General features: G+C 34.2%; 1 protein-coding gene across 3 annotated transcripts in view; it reads right to left on the bottom strand.

Annotated features, from left to right (window-relative positions):
- ESYT2 (extended synaptotagmin 2) overlaps positions 1 to 16,505 on the bottom strand; it is a 120,991-nt gene that overhangs the window by 12,095 nt on the left and 92,391 nt on the right. The window contains exons 10-18 of one of the 3 annotated variants that reach the window (XM_036759115.1): positions 15,749 to 15,831; positions 13,993 to 14,041; positions 13,062 to 13,151; positions 12,493 to 12,588; positions 9,916 to 10,017; positions 6,604 to 6,666; positions 4,109 to 4,183; positions 2,545 to 2,631; positions 1,055 to 1,204 (exon numbers count right to left, since the gene is read on the bottom strand). In XM_036759115.1, the coding sequence (XP_036615010.1) occupies positions 1,055 to 1,204; positions 2,545 to 2,631; positions 4,109 to 4,183; positions 6,604 to 6,666; positions 9,916 to 10,017; positions 12,493 to 12,588; positions 13,062 to 13,151; positions 13,993 to 14,041; positions 15,749 to 15,831 (795 nt within the window). The remainder of the gene's footprint in view (positions 1 to 1,054; positions 1,205 to 2,544; positions 2,632 to 4,108; positions 4,184 to 6,603; positions 6,667 to 9,915; positions 10,018 to 12,492; positions 12,589 to 13,061; positions 13,152 to 13,992; positions 14,042 to 15,748; positions 15,832 to 16,505) is intronic. The other 2 variants (XM_036759116.1, XM_036759117.1) reach the window with 2 other exon arrangements.

Below are 16,505 nucleotides of genomic sequence, written 5' to 3'. Positions count from 1 at the left end.
TCTCTCTATCTTCCTGGTTGCTTGTGAGAACACCGTCATTGTTTCTATTTCCCGTAACACTGCCTCAGTGTTACCCTAGATTCCTCACACCATACAGTCAATCAGTTGCTAAACCCTGCCATTTCTACCTCTTCTCTCTCCTCACACAACTATCACCTTATTTCAAGCCTTTCATCATCTCTCCCTTGGGGAATTCAGTGGCCTCTTGCCACAAGTCTCCTAGAACCCTAGGCCATCCTCTACACAGTTACCAAAGTGTTTTCCTATAGCACAGATCTGAACATATCACTCCCTTGGCTCAATAAATTTCAGCTTATTGGCTTTGGGATCATATAAACTACAGTTTGGTTTTTAAAGCCTTTTACAACCTGCTCCCAATCTATCTTTCTAGGCTCATTATGTGCTGCCCTCCCACCCCAACTCTATGTTCAGCCAAAACATACTTCTCCTTGTTCTTCACACATGGCACTCCATATCTCATCTCACTGCCTTTTTTGTACTGACCATCCCCTATGGCTGGAATCTCTTCTCTGGAATATCTCTTCTCTTACTTCTGCCTCAAAGAAAACCTGACTTTCTTCAGACCACAGCTCAAGGATCACTTTTTTACAAGATACCTTTCTCAATTCCTCCATTTGCTAGTGCCCCATTGCATACCTTGTATTTAATTACCTTAAGTTTATTCTGTATTTATTTTGAAAATATATTTACTGTGTAAATTACGCTACACACACAAACACTTTCTCTTTTGATAGAGTATAAGCAACTTGAGAATAGGGATTATTTCATTTTTGTCTTTGTACCCCTAGCACATAGGACAGTTCCTAAAACGAAGGAAGTGCTGAATGAATGTTGACTGATGTTCAATTATCACCTTGTGTGTAAATACAAACCAGGACACCATATTCATTCAAGTTGTTCAAATAGCCTAAAAAATTTTTGTAAATACAAATTGGCCTAATGCCCTTAGTTGGAAAAATCCAAAAAATATCCATACACCAACTCTTTAAAGTTCTTATTCTATTACTATATTAATTTCCAAAGGTATAAATACCCTGAGGGCAATCTTCATTTTTATAGTGCTATTTGGACCAGAATTACTGAGCTGGAACCGCTGATTCATAGTCAAGTCATCACTTGCCAGCAGCTGGCTGAGAGGAATCTTCAGGTTCCCCAAGGAACACTGATGCTGTTCATCCTTGACCTATAGGAAATAAAAAAGCAAGATATATGTTCCAGATCTACTGGGGGAGAGGAAGAGAATACTACATGTAAATGAAGAAAATGACAATTCTGACAAAACTATTTTATTTAAGCGTATACTTCCAAAAATGATTAGCACATTGTAGAAGGTCTTTACTAAGACATAAATCAACATCTGTTATTTTCAGGGAACTGATATGTCCTAGGAATACATTCTGTCTGAACCACAAACCATACCCTCTTTTATGGCACCAAGAGATTCCTGTGCTCAGAGATGACAGACTATCCAAATCTTTTGGAGGTCAGAAAAGAGACTTTTTAAAACCCTTTGAAAACATATACCATTCAAACATCAGCTTAACATATGAATAAAATGGAAGAATAATACAATAAATATATACTTCTAATGGAAAAACTTTTCTGTTTTACAATTCATGGAGTTTATATCTAGAGCATTACAATCTGTACAGATGAAACAACAACTTGCCCTGTTTTAACTGCACTAGTCTCTCCTGGTTAACTCGACTGCCTATCAGCATAGGAGCTTTGACCTACTCCAATTCTGACATGGCCTGGTTCACCAGTCTCTAGGCAGCATTGCGGCCCTCCATTCTCAGAGATTTATCACATTGACACTCGGTTTAATGTGGACAACCTGTCAACTTAGCACACGGCAGTTCAGAACTCCTGAGCGCAAGTGATCCACCAGCCTTAGCTTCCCCAGCAGTGGGAATTACAAATGTGTCAACACACTCAGCAATACTTTGTGATGATATCATCACAAATTACAACACAGATCTTTTAAAAATTACTAACATATTTTGGGCTCATAGGGGAATTAACGTATGGAATTTAGAGCTCCACTGCTTAAAAAGAAAGTGGAGAACTAAAAATCTTAAAAGAATAAAAGGTAGGTAAATAACTCATTAAAGAAGAGTTTATAAAGGAACCTGGCTGAAAGATGTTGCAGGTGGGTATTCATTTTAGGGATTACTGCATCCAGAAAAGTGACTAATTAGTCTTTATTCTCTTAGGATATACACATGAGTGAGTGGGAAATGGAGTGGGGTGAAAAAATGATGACAGGAATTAAAAACAAATATTTTCTAGTAAAAGGTAACTAAGGTCTGGAATTAATTTCACGAAAAGAAAAAAAATTACTTTATTTTTAAGCACATGATTGGGAGGTATAGGTCAGCAGACAAATTTCAAGATCTAAGAGCCAATTCCCTACCTGCCCTTTCCCCCTTTCTGCATTCTCACTGGGTCTTGTGATTCCACAATTTAGAAGTAGCGCAGGTGCAGGGAGAGTAAGGAGGGAACGAGGAGTAAACAAAATACCTCAACTTCAAGGTCCTGACGCTTGGGATTGTGAATGAAGAAGGTGAAGTTTTCTTCCCAGACAGGTTCATTGGTCTTATATCGAATCTGAAAGGAGTAGTCATATTATGCAATGTTTAAAATGATTCTTCAGTTACTGAACTTGATAAAATTAAATGATAAATTGTTAACCTTTTAGAATTGAAATTGAGATGATGAGACAGAAAGGAAGCCCAAACTGTTTCAGGACTTCATGGAATTCATTTCTTTAATTGCAAATGCCAGTGTCCTTTCCAAAGGTCCTTAACTGGCTTCTATAAGAGATACAACTATGTCTGACATCAATTATCTATGCTTAGACCTTATATAGGACATCAATATAAATTATTGAAATGATGAATTCTATACAATAAAAAAGATCAGTCAACATGATTTGAAAATTGTTACTATGACTTTATTGGTCACAAACAGGTAACACCATAGTAAATACAATGTTCCCTTTCAATGCAATTGTAAATGATGAATATCAGAAATGTCTGTCTTTAAAAAAAGAAAACATACAAATATATTTTAATGCTAAATTGATTCCACTGCTTTTTTAAGCACAATGCCATATATACCTAGGAGTTTAAATATTAATTTGTGATTATGATGGGGAAAAAAACATCACGTTTGCCACTTCTTTAGATAGACAACAATGTAACCTCCCCACTGTCTTGCCACTTTAAGACTACGTACTCATGACAATTTATCCCTCATGCTAGCAACATTTAGGAAAAAACTCTGAAGTACTCCTCAGACAGACTACTAACTCTTCATCCTGGCATTTACAACCCTTTGTAGTGTGACTCCAGTCTGTCTTACAGGGCAGAGTATATAGCCACATTACTACTTCCCTACTGTATGGCACATCACAGCCAAACTAGCTTACTTGTTGTTCCCTTACACAACAGCCTTTCCGCAGGGTATCCCCCACACCAGAAATGTGCTCCTTCTTAGGTTAGATTTTATGCAACTCCACCTCCCTTCAAGGTCAAGTCAAGTGCCACAAACCTTTCAAACCAGAAACCTTTCCTGATTCCCACGGGTGCTAACCCTACCCCTATTACTTTAATATTCATTTTGTATGAATACATTTTTTATGCATACATTTTTGTATTAATTCATTTTTACATACAAGGAAGCACAGCAAAGTAGATAAAGATCCAGCCTCTGAGTCACGAAGATCTGGATTAAAATTCCACCTCTGACACATACTAGCTGCGTGACCTTGAGCAGATCTCTTAAACTCAGTGCCCCAGGTCTTCTCTCTAAGACTCTCAGCTGCAGGAAAGTCCAGATCTTCCTTGGCGGAGGGAGCTCTTCGCAATGAGGAGCTCCCCACACTGAAAAAATAATCAGAGCAGTCCTATCCCCTCTTCTCTCTACTTATCTGTGTATCCTTTCCATCAGAATTTCACCAATTTCAGGGACAAGACCATTTCATATTTGTTTTTAGTTCTCAGTGCCTGTCACATAATAGGCATGTAGTAAAGGCTTACTGAAGGTTAAATGAAAGTATGTTAAATGAAAATATTTATCTTACCTTGCTCTCCTGGGCCTTGTGTCCAACTGATATTTGGACCAGAGGGTTAGGGTTGCTGTTTATTTTCTTCCCAGACTAATAACAACAATAACAATAACAAAAAAATATAAACACTTAAAATCTTTAAAATAGGTTAATCATGATTGTCATCTTTTATTCTTATTTAAAATGCCAGTCTTTCACTTACAAATTCCTTCTCTCACTGGTCCTTGTGCATTTCTAATACTTCCTAATGTTTACATTATTGACATCACACAAGAACAAATCAGCCAGAGGACAATTCCTAAACAAAGTTCAAAGCCATAATTATATCTATCATGTAGCTGAATTAAGAACAAAATCGCTGTTCACTTACAATTTAGAATAATTTTTTCTTTTAAAAGCAATTTGTTTTTTTTAAATGTAACCTTGTTCATTCTTTAATGTGTATTATCATTTTTAAAGCTAGCATGATTAAGGTGACAAAATGAATAAAGCAGAATGGATGAAAATGGAAAAAAATACATGAAATAAGCACAACCTAAAAGAAATATTTCCTCCAAAAACCTAATTATTTAAGTTAGAAATAATATACTAAAGTAACCAAAAAGTCCCCTTGGGTAGAAATAGGAGAAAAATTCCAAGGTATCACATATACATTCCTACATTTTGCCAAGTGTATCTAAATATTGAATCATGCTTACCAGCTGTTTAGCAGTCTAACAGGAAGAATAAATGCCACGTTCAAATCACTTACATAAGAAAATATAGTGAGAAATGAACCTTTAGCACAAGCAGCTGACAAGAAAATACAACACAAATACAAAATGCACAGTAATGAGGTTTATTTAGAACTCAGCCCCACAAGAGACTAACATAGTTAAACATGAATTAAACGACTGTTAGTGGAAACTAAGCGTAGCACATAAGGTCGCAAAGAGTTCTTTCTAGTCGCACTGTTCTAGAAATAATCTCAGAGAACCTAGCTAATTGTGTTAACTATGAAAACAAAGGACATCAAGAGTATTTGGGTTAGGGGGAAATTTCAGTTTACATCTAAAGTGATGCATTTGAGGATAACTGCGTATTAAATACACCATGAGCCATAGAAGTAATTCACCTCTAAAAATATAGGCAGCTTACCAGTAAAGACTAAGCTGATATTGTAAGAGCAAGCTCACTATTATACAACAGAATACAGAAGTCTTATATTCAATGATGCCATTAGTCTTTTTATCAAACTCAACCCCAAGGAGAGTTACTACTTATTGCAGTTCACTAGCTAAACAGTCAACAGTTAATTCACCTCTAAAACAAGAGCTATTTATGTACTATATGAAGCAGATTTCTGATTCTCCCTCATTATTCAAATTTAAACTGATTTTTGTAGATGTGACAGTATAAATTAACACTTATTGAATGTACAGCTTTGGTGGCAGAATTTTCTTGGGGGGAAGAAAGGGAGAGGAGGATGCAGGATGGAGACAGACTAATTTTTTCAGCACCTACATGTAAACATTTAACGTCTTTTAAACATTTATGACAAAAATCATTTTGTTTTGTTTTTTAACTCGCAGAAAATAACAAAATTGATCATCAACATCAAGAGCAAAGATATTTCTATCAAAAAGAATTTCAAAACTTTGCCTTTTAGGGAGTGGAGCTCAGTTATCAATATACCTCATTGAATGGAGATTTAAAGCTTCCCAAGAAAAGCTACCAAGAAACAGTACCAAAAGACATGACTACAGATTCAAAGATGGACCTTATCAGCCTATTAACCCAACATGCTGGAAGAAATGAACTTTTAGTGTTCATATAAAGTTGGTCAATAAAATGGTTAAATCATACTCTAAATTTGGTGACATTTAAATAGAATCTAACCATTTTGGGAAATTTAAACCAATTAAAACAGGGGTATGACTTAAAACAGTTAGCTTTTATGTGCTGTTCACTACAATGTAAAGGATATTAAATTATATTTAAAGGGCTATCATATAAATAGGGATTGACCTTGTTCTGCTTAGCTTTAGAGGAAAAACTAAGAATGAAAGATGAAAGTGGCAGAGAGGCAGACAAAATTCCCCAACATTAGAACTAGCCCAAAGTGGTCTGGGTTGCTGGAGGAGGTAGTACTACTCCTTCACAAGGGCCCTTGAAATGGAGGCAGAATGGGCTCTTGTCAGAGGTGACAGGATGAGGGATTCAGAGCTGAAAGAGACTTTAAAGATGGAGGAAGGATTCCTGTCCAGGTAGTTGCTGTGAACTAGGTAATTTATAATTAACTAGAAGAATCTGTGATTCCGTGAGAATACTGATATGTACCTGCAAAGTTGATTTAAGTGCTCTTTGACCACTAACCCTTGGAAGTAAAGAGTGCTGTATTTTTAATCATGCCAACTACAATAATGATATTAAATAATTTCTGAATAGGTCTATATGAAAACTAAAGGTTCATTTCTTTCAACATGTTTCAGTTAACTTTGTGACCTTAATGGAAAACTGTATTAGTTTACCTTTAAAGCTTTCTGAACTGCAGCCTTCTTCAAGCCATCATGGTTAAATTCTAATGGATTACTCTTTCAGGTCAGAAGAAAATGAATATACCAAGGGTTAATACAACATGCAATGAGGAGCTCATGTAAGGTTAATGACACAAAAATGGGAACCCAAAATTTAAAAATAAAAACAAAAAGTCCACCACCAAAACAACTAAATTAAAAAAAGCAAACAGTAAACAAAAAAGCCATTTGTTCACATTTCTTGAAGCACAAGAATTAACAATATTTGACCCACAAATATTCTGAAATAACTGTCCTCTATAATAACTTTTTTTTTGCCCTCTACTTTCTCCTATGCATTAAAGAACACCAAGAACAACACCACATCAATAAGCTTTTAGGCCAGGTTACATACACTATTTTTTTTTGTCCCAGTCCTAGCCCTTGTTTGCACCAACTATGGTTAAAGAAAAAGGTCAACTAAACTATGAATCACAACTGGGAAAAAAGAATATGTTGACTCTAAAGAAGTCAGAATATGAAATGATTAAATAGTATCTTGCTTAAAGGTCTGTATTAGAATCACTCTACCAAATTAATCCTATTTGAGACATTTAAAAAACTATAATCAAGAAGGTCATCCAATTTCATTAAAAAACAAAAGAAGTGGGCCTGGAGAGAGATATCCTGGGGGGCTCCCTGGTCTTAATTCTGTCCCACGAGTAGCTGTGTGACCTTGAATAAATACATCACCTATAATCTGGTACACTTCAGTTCCTTTACCTAAAAAAACCGAGGAGACTGGACCAGAAGATATCTTTTAGCTTGCAAATTCTGTGATTATAAGTTTTATTTCTGATTTTGGTTAGAACTTAAATAACCAGACTAAAGTGCCCCCTCCTCTTTAAAGATAAGGGTGTTTTTTAACCCATTATTTTTATACTCTTAAAAATTATTTCAACTACTAACTTCATTTTGTTATATGCAAACTTTTTTTTATTATTTTGGTTGCAATTAATTCCCAACATAATTTTCACTCTAGTAAATCCATTTATACTAACTGAAGGCAACTTATCTATCAATCCTCAATGACTGTGGCAATCTGAAAGAACTTAGAAAAAAATTATGTAACTATATTTAACTAACTATAATTACTGAGATGCTCTAATTACTAAGGACTGATTACTGCCCTATAACACTTTTCAGGATGCAGAATTTAGAAGCATTTCTCTCTATGGAAAATACTGGTCAATGTAGTCAGACGGAAGGATAGTAAGGAATTAACAAAAGTGCAATATGGGTTAATCAGTAACAAATCAAACTTCTGACTAATCTATAGGTATTATTCATCTAAGTATGGCAGACATACAGAATTCTGAATTTAGAGAATTCATATAGCAGAAAACTACTTCATTTTATATATTCTAAGGTATAAAAGTGTGAAAAATTCTAAGGACCACTGACATCATGTGCTGGATGACAGCATCGGCTGCTATATTTTTGTATTAAATTAATATTAAATCTTGGAGGACTGGTCAAAAAGGAATTCAAAACAAACTTCTGAGAGCTGTGAGTATAAAGGTAAGTGATTCCCATACGTGAAACTCTTACTTCACATGATGGAGTTTGCCAAAGGGAGTTAGTGGTGATAAAGAGATCTTGGAATTGGGAAAGTTTTGCACAATAATCTACAGTATGTTGAAAGTTAGAGGTCCACTGGTACACTTAAGGAACCAGAAATTTCACAGGGTTTGACACCACTATGAATCCTTCACTGCTAACAGTTATTAACAATTCCATTTAGGACAAACTTCTGAGAAAATGCTACTGTAATACTTCAACAGAAATTAATGTGAAGTGAAAATAACTTTAATAAACTTGCAAAGCAACAAAAAAACCTATGTGAATGGTAAGAAATCCTTTCCTTAAAATTATTCACATAGTAGAAAATAATTGAGAATAATCTGTGGAAAAAATAAGTGGACTTTTCCAACATGATACATCTATCTTTTCAACATATTTCATTTTATAATGTCCTATTGTTTTAGGTTTGCAGCTGTTTTTGTTGGTTTGTTTGTTTTCAGTCAACAATGGGTTTAAATCATGGCTCTTCCACTAACTAGTTATGAGAAACTGGCCAAGTCATTTAACTACTCCAACCCTCAATTTCCTCATCTACTTGTCTTTCCTCAACAGGGTTGTTATAAGATCCAAATAAAAGAAGGTATATGAAAATGCTTTTATATATTATAAAGTATCCCATTCATTTGAATTATCATGAACATCCAGTTCTCATAGGTGCAAGGGTCAAATGAAGTTCAAGATTCATTCACTAAATACTGAAAAATTCTTTCAGCTAGAAGTGTGTGTGTGTGTGTGTGTGTGTGTGTGTGTGTGTGTGTGTTTAGTAAGCTGTTTGTGGCTTTCCCAGAAAATGAAAGCAATTATATAGCACCAATGGAAAAAAAAATTGAATAAATCAGATCATTAAAGGATAAGATTATGGGAAAGAGGCAAAGAAGCCAGTACCTGGCATCAGACTCAGAGTTTAGTGAACTCTCAACTACCCATTTTGAGAAATATCCAAGCTCCACACATCTCCTTGCTACTAATAATGATTTTGGGATTATTTTACTGGTTGCCCAACTCCATCAGAAAATGAACTTGAGCAAAAAGGGGACTGAGATATAAATAATAGTATGTTTTCTTTGTTAGAAGCTAAGAATGAGGAAGGGGGAAAAACGAAGTCTTTGGTTTTCTATTAATTTCTTACAATTACTGAACACCTATTTTGTGCAAAGGACTTGTGATCCCCTTCACTGTTGTCAATGATAATTGAGAGTTGACTATATGTTTGAAGAATATACAGCGAAAGAATATGGAGTCATAGCTTAGCTTGATACTTGAAACTAATTATTTTGTTGGTGCAGGGCACTGGACTAAAGGGAAAGGACAACTGTAAGCTCTAAAATCATCCTTACATCTTACTTGAAAAGCAATCACAAGGAAAATTTGATCAATAAAACTTAAATTCCTCCAAAAATTTCTTTTGTTGTATGCCAAAATCAACCTAGGAGTCCATATCTACGACTTCTTAAGAATTCATTCAGCTTGTGCTTCTCATCATAAGATGTAATATACTTACCAATGTTAGATTAAAAATATTTTTAAGTAGCACAACAAAATGCATAATAGTAGAAACCATGCAAGGAAATCAAATAAGCATGCTTGGTCATTCCGCCAAAGTTGATTGCTTTAGAAGCACCAGTCCACACTCCAGCAGTCTCCAATTAAAAAGGAAAAAAAGTATAACACCAGAGAACTCACAAATAGGGCTCTATAGACTGAGGTAGTATTTTCACAAAAGACTAGTCCCGATGCTCTCCTCTCTTTTAAGTAGCCACACCCAAAGTTTCCCTCGTAGATACTCTTAAGAAGGTGAAAATGGAAGGAGAAAGCAAAGAGTGATGGATTGTGGTAAAATGAATGCACAAGAAGCCTTTCTATTATAAAAGTGTAAAGAAAAAGAGTCAAAGGATTCCACAACAGCTCGCAGAAAGACCCGGTGAGCAAGCTTCTTAAAAAGTCAGTAATTTAGCAAGTAAATATTTTTCCAAAAATTCTTTGCCTCTGTCAGCCATATTTCATGCACAAAGTGCCCTTTGTGACATCTTAAAGCATGTTCATTTTTTTACATTCTCCAAACTTCAATTTGACATTGTAGAAGTTATATAATATTGATGCTACCTAACCCAGTCAACTTAAATATAGCTAAAATGGGGTTTTTTAATGGAAATACAACTATAGTAAAAGGATAATAAACTCTATGGCAGGGTTCTGTTATCAGAAAACAACAATTCACAAAGCCCAATTATATTAGATCACATAATCTATACATGTTGACTCCAAAAAATATTGAAGACAGCATTCTAGGAGGCACAGATATATAGAATACATTTTCTTCCTTTTGATGTAAGATAAAGTATATAAAATGTACAAACACACATACACATAAAAACACATTGGTAAAATGTTAAAAAGCTCAAATGAAGACTATAAAGAAGAAATAATGTCAACTATACCATCATCAGTCAAATTGTGTTAGCAACTAAAGCGAAGGAGTACTGAAGGCCTTCTCCGGGTCAAGCAAAGCAAAACCGAAGGTGTTGCTCTTTGGTTTAGAGCACCTGTCATTTTTCCTTTTTTCTACCAAGTAAACTACAATCCTAGTCCAAGGAGAATGAGGTTAACAAGCTGAGGCACTTACTTGAAGTTCTGCTATGGCTCCATTTTAATCTTACATGGGTATGTAAGCAACTACATATTAATTTACACACACACACACACACACACACACACGTTCTGAGTCAAAAAAAAAAGAGAGAAAATTCTCTAGCTGAATATTCACCAATATTTATAGAAACTGTCCTCAAAAGCTAAGTAGAAGGTTAATAGAAAATTACAAGATTTTACTAAAGTGCATAAAAGAGTATGATAAACTGTGCTATGAATAAAAATGTAGAAAACCAAGCATTTGATGCCTATGGAGTTTCTTTCTAACCAGATTTGATGAAACTGTACATTGAAACAAAGTATAAACAGTCATTTAATGAAGTAAGTGAAAGCAGGCAATCAAGATAGCATATCTATGAAAATCTACTGCTACATTTTGTAAATACCAAAACCACTAAGTTGCACTGCATGTGTTAATTCTGCCACAGCCCCCCCGCCAAGTACTTTAGGGGAATACATTAACCAGTGTAACATGGTTTCTTCCCCACGTTTTAAATTCTGAAAATAACAGATTTGCTTCAAAACTTGATAGCCAAGTGACTATGTTCACATATACAACATTTTGAAGAAAAATTATGGAATTTTTTTAAAATTGTTGATACTTTTAAGTTTAAAAAAGCTATGTTTAAAAAAGACTGCCTTATTTTTTCCCCTTTTAACATGCAACAATAAAAACTCAGGTTTTAAGTACTAACAAAAATTCTTGCCATTATATAAAAATAGAAGCATTCTTTCAACCCACAACTGCCATCAACACCCAGCCTACTCTACAGTCTGGAAACTACAAAAAAGTAAATACTTTAGCTACTAAATCCAAATTAAGCTAGAATGAAACAAGAATAGAGCTCAGATTTTGAATGTAGCTTCTGCTTTAGTGTTTTTCTGTTTCAATGAATTATAATTTCTACTTTAGGTTCACATTTTATTGATAATTAATAATCATTGTCATTTCTTGCTTTCTCATCAATCTTTCTTTAGGGCTACTCTTCATTGGTTTTTCATGGTTTACTGATACTTTTTTCACTGCTATCACTTCCCAACTCCTCTTCTCTCCCAATAGGATCCTCCCTTAAAACAAAAAAAGTACAATTAAACAAAACCAGCTGATCCACTGCCCATATCTGAAAACATATACCTCATTGTCACTAGTCATCTAGTACCAACTAGGAATATTAGCAGCCTACTGCCTCTCTAATGAAAAGAGGGAAGTACGTTTCATCATCAGTCCTCTGGAGTCAAGACTGATCATTGCATTAATGTCACTCTCCTACTGAATTAATGTCACTCCTACTTTTATAAATGAAAAGCTAATGTTTGTTTTTCTAGGCACAGAAATTTACTCATGTTCAAGAAATCAATACATACACTAATCCTATAAATGAGATCAGTCCAAAGAACTATCAAACTCAAAATACGCTTTCTAAACAAATTAAAACTCATTGTCTTTTTTCTAAGACATAAAGTGACTAACAGTATGCACATGAAAACATAAGCAAGGTTAGAACATGTGGCACAACGTGGTTCATAGAAGCAGTGGAACATATTCTCAAGCAAAATGTGCTAGAAGAAAATAGAAGCATCTAAGGGAAGAGTCACCAGTGTGTAACTTACTGGAAGATTTCTTGCTGAATCCAAATATAAGATAAGCAATGCAGAAGAAAGGCCATCATTGGCTTGGTTTTTGTCAGCTTTAATGCCTGTTAGCACCTAAAAAGAAAGTACTTGTTAGAAATGTTCTGACACACTATTCAATAGTTTAATATTATTATTAGACTAATCAGTTAAAACTAATGCCTTCCTTCAGCTCAGTGAAAAATAAGATGGTACAGAAGCAAACATGAGTGTCATGAAATCAGACAGCAATGATCCTTTATTCACTGTATATCTGTCAAATAAATGATTCATTGGACATCTGGATCTTCATCCTCTTCTAGCAAATTTTTGCTCTTACAAAGACAATATCAATCACTTAAAGCTGCAATTTGTGTAAACCACATATATGCAAATTTATTTTAAAATGCTTTGAATGTTCTTAAATATTGAATAGAATCTTACTTAGGAATAAAAAGGCCTCATAAGAAAACTCAAAAATAATGCTGTCATCTTTTTTTTAAAACTTAACAAATTTGAAAGGAATGCACCTAAATAAAACCAGGGTGATTGAATACAGTAAACAGTACCTTATCAAGATTCAAAACATTTGGCATCAATGTGAGCCACTCCAGTTTCAAATGCAATTTTCCTTTAGGGACCTCATCCAGAGTGAACCACTAAAATGAAATATTGGACAATTTTTAAAAATTGATTTAGATAAAAGTTTTCACCCATAAAGGCTTGTTGAAATGAATCAAAAAGCTTAAAATACAATAATGTCTCTAAATATTTTAAGCCTCATTACACTGAAGCATCAATACTTTATGGGGCACAATTTGAAGAATTCAAGTGTCTATAATTATCTTTAAATGTTTATGTTATCCTAGTAACAATAATAGCCCTGAAAAATCTGAATTACAAGCAAAGAAAGGTTAGAAAGCTCTATCTTTAAACTTAAGTTTACAATTTGTTTTACTGACTACAACACAGTAAAAGTTTATTCATTCCTGTTTTATCAAGTATAATATGAAAAATAAAAGCCTGTATTATTATTACAGGTGAGGAACAAATGTATTTTTTTCTACTTAGCCAAATCCTTCATCTCCTTCACAATTGAAATCCCACCTTTTCCATTAACCTCTTTCCAGAATATGGTTTCTTTCTCTCCTGTAGATCTTACTGTCTATACCTTTCACATGGCCTTAAGATATCTATTATTGAATTGAGCTATTAATTAAATCTCTATTACTTAACCTTATGGGTATTTATATCTTATGTCCCAAACTTTCTTATACTTCTTTTTATCCCCTGTAGTGCCTAGCATAAAGCACTCAAAAATGTTATTTATTTGTTTAGTTATATGTAGAAATATATTTGCTAATATCAATATAAGTACTTAGTTCATCAAATTCTGCTTAGGAGTGTTTATCTGTAAAGGTTACATGATAAAATCAAGAGATTTAAGACAAAACTGTCAGAAAGGTACCCAAAGAATTTAACCAACAAAAGGGAACTTACTTCATCTAAGAGGCGTTCCTTCTCAACTTCAATCAGATCAATCATAAGACTAAAGAAACAATAACATCACAGCTTCAGAGCACTATGAATTAAACATACTTCTTTTTAAAACAAATGAAGCAGTCATAAGACATTAGGATCACAGATGAAGAGTCTGAAGGCATCTTAAAGGTTATTTAGTCCAACTCTCATTTTATAGATAAGGAAAGTGAGACTCACATTAAGTGACTGGTGATTGGTGACACTAAACAGCAGCAGAGGCTCTGACCTCTAACTGAGCTCTCGTAAGCATGGGCCTATCTAAAGGTATTACAGAAACACAATCCAATTAAGAAAGCTACCTATTGAATATGAAGTTAAAGAAATGAGCATCCACCTCAATTCTGGTCCAAGCAGTAACACAGTTGCTGCAGAGGAAGAAGAGGGTGCAAGGATGCGATCTTGTGAGGGATGGAAGAGGAAGAAGGCTAAGCAGCTACAAGAAAGCTGAATTTCTCTTACATGTTGCTGCTTTGGATCTTGTTTTTAAGCTATTATAGCTGCTCAAAAAAAAAAGCCCACATTGTTGATATAAATCACAACTTTTTTCCTGCCATAAGGGTACTCATATTTAGAAGAATCACCTCATCCCCCAAATTAGAAAGAGCAGACCACCTGAAAATTTTAAAAAGCTCAATATTTTAAAAATAGAAACTAGAAAATGAAAGAGAAAGCCCTTCGGTATGAAGAAGGAATTGGGAGAAACATATAACTAAGTTTTAGATGAAACTTAATAGAAAAAGAATTGAAATGTACAAAATACTCTTCTAGTGGTAGAAGATGGTTCGAAAAATGTTATATAGTTCATATGTAAAAAATCTACGAAAAGGACATTTAGAAAATCAAAGTACTAAGTCATGGAAGAATGACAGGTAGAAGCAAAGAAGGAAAAGAGAGAAAATGAAAGATATTCAGGCTTTGTGCACATTCAAAACTTCTTCCTAGAAAAATTCAACAAACATAATTTGATTTTTTTTTCTTTATAGTAATATGCGCTCATTAAACTGGACTGTGCAATTTAGAATTTTATTACTGGAGAACACCCATCTATTAAGGCTATATTAGTACTATACTAACAGAATATTCTGATTTAAAAGCTTTTTGGCTGAATTGTCTGAATCAATCACTTATTCTCCAGTGTTATGAATTACTGGCATCACAGCAGGCATCAAAGCACCTAGTGCAATAAGTGAGAAAAGATCCTTTTCTACAGGACTGTTACAAAATTATTTCCATACTCTGGAATATTCCCTCCAAATTACATTTCAATTGAATTTCTCTATAAATTTCATCTTAGTGAAATTATTATATTTAGTAAAAACAGTGACAATAATAGGGACAGGGACTCAACTTATGACTTCACTGATACAAGGAACTCCCAGATTAGGAAGTACCTCTACCAAGGCAGGGCAATATCTTCTCTTCAAGTTATAATCCTAAAGGTTTTCTAGAGCAATAAGGATACCCTCAGGGTCACACAGCTAGGATATGTTAAGAGGCAGTACTTGAAGCCAGATCTTTCTCACTTTAACACTGGCTCTCTGATTACTACACCACATTTCCATTTAACAACAGTAATATGTTTAAGAGATACTAAACTGACCAAACATTATGTCTATTAGTTATCAGTCTGTACAATAAAAGAACCTAAATATGGTATTTTATCACAAACAATTAAACAGATTACATTCCAATAATATATACACAAGGAATTTACCTTCCAAGGAAATCATCCTTGTCTGGGTCTTCATCAAAGAGCTCAATTTCTAACTCCTGCCCAGGATGTTCATAAACTAAAGCCTGAAAAATAAAACATCAGTTATTATTTTCTATTACTAATAGTAATAATACATTTCTAAAAAAACTTTAAAATTTTCAAAATTTTTACACATCCATTCCTCTAACCCTCACAATGACCTTTTGAAATAGGATGGGCAAGCACTGTTTTACAGAAGAGGAAAGTGAGTACCAGAAAATCTAGGTAATTTGTCCAAGATAATGGCATGGGAGAAGCAGAGCCACAATTAGAAATTAGGTCTTACTCTTAGTCCAATCTTCTTGCCGCTATACCAAAATGTATTTCAAATACACTAGCATTAAAATGCCAAAATGCAAATAGTGTTCCAAAATATGTTTATATATTGTTACCTTCCTGCACAAACATATAGAGAAATGCAAATTAGGCAAGGCAAATATTAATTCCACCTTACAGAAAAGAAAATGAGGCAAGGACTGGTTGTCTAAGTTCACATAGCTACTTCAAGTGGCAGGGCTGGAATCTGAATCCATGACTACCAGTTCCAGGGCTGTGATGGTAAATGTTTAACAATCAGCTCATCAGCAACAGCAACAAAGTTTTAATTTTAATCAGCACTACAAACATTTTCTCCATCATTTCTTAAGGCTAGACCCCAACAAGACAACATGTCAAGCTAAGATATGTAGCATTAACAATTTCAAAAGTATAAATGCTT

This window comes from Trichosurus vulpecula, chromosome 5 (genome assembly GCF_011100635.1).
Source record: "Trichosurus vulpecula isolate mTriVul1 chromosome 5, mTriVul1.pri, whole genome shotgun sequence".
In the NCBI taxonomy this organism is placed as follows: domain Eukaryota; kingdom Metazoa; phylum Chordata; class Mammalia; order Diprotodontia; family Phalangeridae; genus Trichosurus; species Trichosurus vulpecula.
Note: the sequence above shows the minus strand (reverse complement) of the source record. Positions and strands in the feature narration are given on the sequence as shown.